Source organism: Xenopus laevis, chromosome 4L (assembly GCF_017654675.1).
Source record: "Xenopus laevis strain J_2021 chromosome 4L, Xenopus_laevis_v10.1, whole genome shotgun sequence".
In the NCBI taxonomy this organism is placed as follows: domain Eukaryota; kingdom Metazoa; phylum Chordata; class Amphibia; order Anura; family Pipidae; genus Xenopus; species Xenopus laevis.
This window is the reverse complement of record NC_054377.1, coordinates 89097188-89102905: the sequence shown is the minus strand read 5'-3', so window position 1 is coordinate 89102905 and position 5718 is coordinate 89097188. Positions and strand designations below refer to the sequence as shown.

The 5718-nt window shown below is 41.0% G+C and overlaps 1 protein-coding gene across 1 annotated transcript; it reads right to left on the bottom strand.

Moving 5' to 3' along the window:
* Positions 1 to 2588: 2588 nt before the first annotated feature.
* foxe3.L (forkhead box E3 L homeolog) lies at positions 2589 to 4066 on the bottom strand. The gene is given in 1 exon segment (NM_001085733.2): positions 2589 to 4066. A coding segment is annotated over 1 exon segment (1098 nt). The 5' UTR covers positions 3900 to 4066; the 3' UTR covers positions 2589 to 2801.
* Between the last annotated feature and the right edge of the window lie 1652 nt (positions 4067 to 5718).

The window sequence follows — 5718 nt, the reverse complement described above, 5'->3', positions numbered from 1 at the left end:
CCATTATATTCTGCCTGGTTGTACTCATGAGTGTTCAGTTGCGTATTACTCCATTTGGGGTGAAGGTGTTTTTTTAGACACAAGACACTGCGTTTTCTTGCGCTTGAAACAAGTTAAGGAACCAATAGAACAGAGGATTTAATTTGGAACTGACAAAAATGCACGAAGTTGCATTTTAGAAACACATATAAATGCATCAAAAAGTCTGTGTGTAAGAACCCTTAGGCCGGTTAAGGTCACAAATTAGGGTAAGGTCACACCTGGAGATTTGGGGAGATTTAGTTGCCCGGCGACTAATCCCCTCTTCTTTGGGGCGACTAATCTCCCCAAATGGCTTCCACTCGCGCTCGCGGCACTTCATTTTCCAAAGTTGCCTCACGAGGAAACGCCTGGTGACTATTCGCCTCTTCTTTGGGGCGACTACATCTCCCTGAATCTCCAGGTGTGACATTACCCTTAGGGTAGAACTACACAATGCATCTTCTTGAGATCTGACGCGATGAGAGGAAACAGATGCAAAGAGGCAGATGTGACAAAAATATGGTAAGTAATAGAAATGTCAGACCTTGTTGCTGTCGGATGAAGATGCAACGTGCAGTGTTAGCATCCATCAGTCATGTCGTGTCGGATGCAGAGTCCGACGTTTCTATTACGTACCTTATTTTTGTTGCGTTTGCCTTGTCGCATCCGTTTCCTCTCATTGTGTCGGATCTCAAGAAGATGCATTGTGTAGTTCTACCCTTAAAGAGATTGTGACACCACTATTTATGTCTTTAATAAGTATACCAATCGTGCACTTCTATTTTGCCTTCCTGCCTCCTTGCAGTCCCCATTCCTGAAATGAGTCATTTACAGTTCCTGTCCCTGCTGTCCCAGGAGTTGATGTCAAGCTTTGCGGTTGGGGCGCAGGACAAATGCAGACAGTACCCCATTTTATCTAAGCTTAGCACCACACATAGTTCATCAATGGCACAACTAAAAGTCACTAGGCTCCACAGTAAAATCATTTTACTGGCACAAACTTTGGGAATAAGACAAAAAACACATATATTTAATATATATATATATATATAACAAATGCTTATCAGTCAGCAGCCACTGGGCCCCCTATACTTTCTGGGCATCCCACGCACCTGAATGCTATGTTTCCTCTGTAGTTACCCCCCCCCCTTTAATTTCTACGAGGGTCTAGAGCAGCTATAAATGCACCCCAGGACAGTCTCTGTGTATAGCCCTCCATCTAACTAGCTAATATAAAATATTTTGCCATTCTGCTAGAAGTTTCAAGGCTTTCTATTTCTCTTGTCACTCTTTTAAATTCATATTTCTTGGCATGAAATTAACCCTCCTATGTTTAATATGCAATAGTTGTCTGTACTTAAGTTGAAATACAAGATCAGTAGCATTTATAACTATTTATGTCAATAAATAGACAAATAGGCATTTGGACAATGAGCTCTGGTACTTGTTAAAAGGGTTGTTCACCTTCCAAACACTTTTTTTCAGTTCAGTTGTTTTCAGATTGTTCCCCAGAAATAAAGATTTTTTTCAATTACTTTCCATTATTTATTTTGTATTGTTTTTCCAAAATCTTAGTTTAAAGTTGAATGCTCCTGTCTCTGGTGTCTGAGTCTGGCCAATCAGTAATTCAGGCGCAGATTCTGAACTGTTACAATTTGCTATATTAGTTGATACATTTCTCAGCAGCATCTCTGGAGTATTAGCAACTATTGTATCAATTCTAACAGCTGCCTGTAATGAAACTCAGGGATTCTGCTCAGCAGGGACAAAGATAAGAAATGTATCAACTAAATGTATCGATTAAGAACAGTTAACATGGTCAGCGACCCCCCTCCCAGAGCTGCTTTAGAAGGTGAAAAATGAAAGTAATTGGAAAAAGTTGTCATTTCTGTTCTGGCAACTGCTTTTCCAGGGAAAACTAGCAGCATTTCACTGAATATGGTTTTTTTTTAACAATTTCTTAAACCAGGTCTTTTCTAGAAGGGCCTTATTCCGCTGTTGATACAAGGCGAGCTAATCTTTAAAACAAAAAACATGAGCATCAGTACGTGCAGTAAATAGGCAAAGTGATCTGTAATAGCTGTGGAAAGGTTTTTTACTCCATTTTCTCAACCAGTGGCCTTTTGCCTAGCTCAGATATAAGAAGTTTTTTGTCACTATATGCTACTTTTCTTTAGAAGCAAAGGATTCCTACTGCAGCCGGTGCAGTTTTGTGGGGCTCTTGTGGTTCCTTTATTGCCTATTATGATTATAATTGTAGAGATCTATTTTTAATTATGCCAATTTGTGTTACCAGATAAAAACAATTCAATAAATAAAAAGGGGAAACAAAGCAAATTAATAACCAAATAAATTATAATTTCCACTTCAGTTGGGTTAGACAAAATGAAAGTAAATTTGGTAAACTGAGTTAAAAACATGGTTTATTAAATAAAAATATAGCTTTACATATAAGTAAGAGCATGTTAGCACATATGTACATTAAATATATAAGAAAATTGCCTACAACTGAAGGACACTGATATCAGACATTAATATGGATAAATCAATAGAATAATGATTACTTCTGTGAACAAGGTTTATTTTGGCATGAAAATGCACAGAAAAAAGGGTGTTGTGAATATTTCAACTTGAATAAAACTATACAACACAAGTAAAAAAAAAACAAGGTGAATTATGCGTTGTATGTTGTGTGACCTTTGCACAGTTACACAAGTAAAGCCATAGGAGAGTGAATTTGTGTTTGTAAGAAATCTAACCCAATAATTGATCTTTGACACTTACATATATCTTTCAAGTCCAGAAGCAAAATGTGTTTGTCTCATATAGGAACTGTTGTTATACTGACAAACCCCATTTATTTGAGTCCCGGGCAAAGACTGGAGCTGGTCTGTGTGATCTACACAAGGTCCAGATCTCATAGCCAGCCTGCTAGTGGAGCCATATAACTGTGAGTTATTGGGGGAATAGCTGGCAGGGGGCACTGGCAGGTGAGGTGGGGATGAGGAATAAGAATAGGTTAGGTTGGAAGACACAGCATTAGAAGACCGATTTAACAATGAACCTACCCCTGTGGGGCTGATTGACTGAGTCTGAAAACAGGAAAGATCTCCTACAGAACAACTGTTGGTCATGTTCCCTAGGTCCCCATTCAAGCCAAGGGAATGGTGAGTAAGCTCTGCACCAGGGGATGGTTGCATCAAAGATTGTTGGTTAATTAAACTGTCTATACTAAACATCCTGTGCTGTCCTTGCCCAGCTCCACCTGGAGACTGGTAGTACTGATGTACCACAGCCGGGTGGTGAGTCTGGTGTATCTGAGGGTTATATCCAGAGCCAACGCTAGAGTATATGCTGTTGGGGTAAGACGCCCTTCCAGTTGGAGTGGGGGTGAAGGCACTACTGTTCTGCATATACCCAGGGTAGGTGGTGATATCTGTCCTCTTAAATCTCTTCCTTCTTCTGAGGAAACTGCCATTGTCAAACATATCCTCAGCTGCAGGATCCAGAGTCCAGTAGTTGCCTTTGCCTGGATGGCCAGGTTCCCTGGGGATCTTTACAAAGCAGTCATTAAGCGTTAGGTTGTGGCGGATGGAGTTCTGCCATTTCTTGGAGTTCTCCCTATAGAAGGGGAACCTTTCCATGATGAATTTGTAAATGCCCCCTAGTGTCAGCTTCCTTTCTGGGGAATTGGCTATGGCCATTGCAATGAGGGCAATATAGCTGTAGGGTGGCTTTCCCCTTTGGACTGGACGTTTTCTTCTCCTGCCTCCAGAGGCCTGGTTGTGTTCTTCTGGTAGCCCATTATTCACACCCTCCTCTGGACTGCAGCTCCCCTTGGATTCACATTTGACTCTGACGGAGCCAGGGGAGTCCATGCTGGGCGAGCTTGGCATGGGGCTGGCAGCTTCAGTGGGTGAGTGCTGGGAATCTGCAGTCATGGTGCACATGCCTGAATAATAAGGGAAACTTGCCAAATTCATAAACAAAACCCTCTCAGTCCCAACACAGCAAAAGTCATCTGGGATCCCTCCAGCCAGGATATGAGGAGTACAGGCTCACCCTACCTGCCTTATATAACAATGAGGAGGAGACCTGGCACCTCCCTGTTTCCCAGCACTGTGAAAAAGCCCTTAATTACTATGCCCGCCCTGATCTCATCCTAAAGATCACGGCCCCCAGTACCGACTAGATAAGCCTCTGCTCTGGGAATGTCAATTACTTTTGTTAGTTCTACCTGCCTGGGACAGACAAACATTTTCATACTTTTTTTTTTGTTGTAACTTTGAAAAACCTTGTAACTTTCACTGTCTCTGTTATTTAACTTACCTAAAAATCCTGCTATTGTTTTGTACTTGCCCCCTCAAAGCTGAAATGAGAGAAGGGTATCTGTGCATATGTGTTTCAAATTTATAAAGCGCATGAGTGTATGTGAGTGTGAGTGATTGGGATTCTGTTTTAAAAATGTGGGTGAGGTGTAGAAAATGGAATGATTTGTATATTTTATTGAATCTAGCTTACAATAGTTTGCTCTCAAGTTTTAAATCTTTCAGTGATGGCATGATCAGACTACAGGTCCCATAATGCAGGATGAGGGATATGCTCAAATAAAAGCAGCAGTGATAGCTAGAACCTACAGCAGCGCTTCTTGTCTTCATCACATCGAACATAATGTTGCAGTCTCTTGTGTCCATTAATAGCTCAAGCAGAATGACTAGAATTCCTATGATTTACTCTAAAGAGCAGTAATAACAGTCAATATGTTCGGCAGTATGTACCAATATGTACATTTTGTTTATATAACTATGCCATAAATCTTATTAAGGCTGTCAGTCACCCATGAAATTGTATTATAAGGCACCTCTGCAGACTTACTTTGTACATAAACAGGGGAATGTAATAAAAGTCGCAAAGAGCAAAACAATTCGCACCAATAAGACTAAAAATCCACATCTTGCAATCTAATATTGTTCCTTAAACTGTGATTGCATTGCGAATTTTAATTGTGCATTGCGAATTTTAATTGCGCACTCATAAGAAGTGCTTGAAGGTGTCGTAATCTTTTGGAGCAAACATAACGACTTTTTCAGTAAGAAGTTTTATTACATTGACTGCGCATTGGCGCAAACTATAAAATTCGCAAACAGTCTTTCACTGTCGGAAGTGGTCGCTAAACAGTTTCCGGGTTCGCAAAAGCTATATTAAATTCGCACAAAGCAAAATTTGGTCGCGCAAAGGCATAACTTTTCGCATTGCGAATAGTTTTTTCGTTAGCGATTTTTATTACATTCCCCCGAAAGTCTTACATTGTAAAATCCACTGCAGGGGCAATACTACCATAGGGGAGGGCAGAATTGTTGCCTTGGGCAGCAGCACCCCAGAAATTACCAAGGGAAGCATACTCCTGCTCTTGGTAACTTTAAATTAAGGGCAGAGATACACACTCAGATTCAGGAAGATTAGTCGCCCAGTGACAAATCTCTTCTTCGGGGCAACTAATCTCCCCGAACTACCATAGGGGAGAGCAGAATTGTTGCCTTGGGCAGCAGCACCCCAGAAATTACCAAGGGAAGCATACTCCTGCTCTTGGTAACTTTAAATTAAGGGCAGAGATACACACTCAGATTCAGGAAGATTAGTCGCCCAGTGACAAATCTCTTCTTCGGGGCAACTAATCTCCCCGAACTACCATAGGGG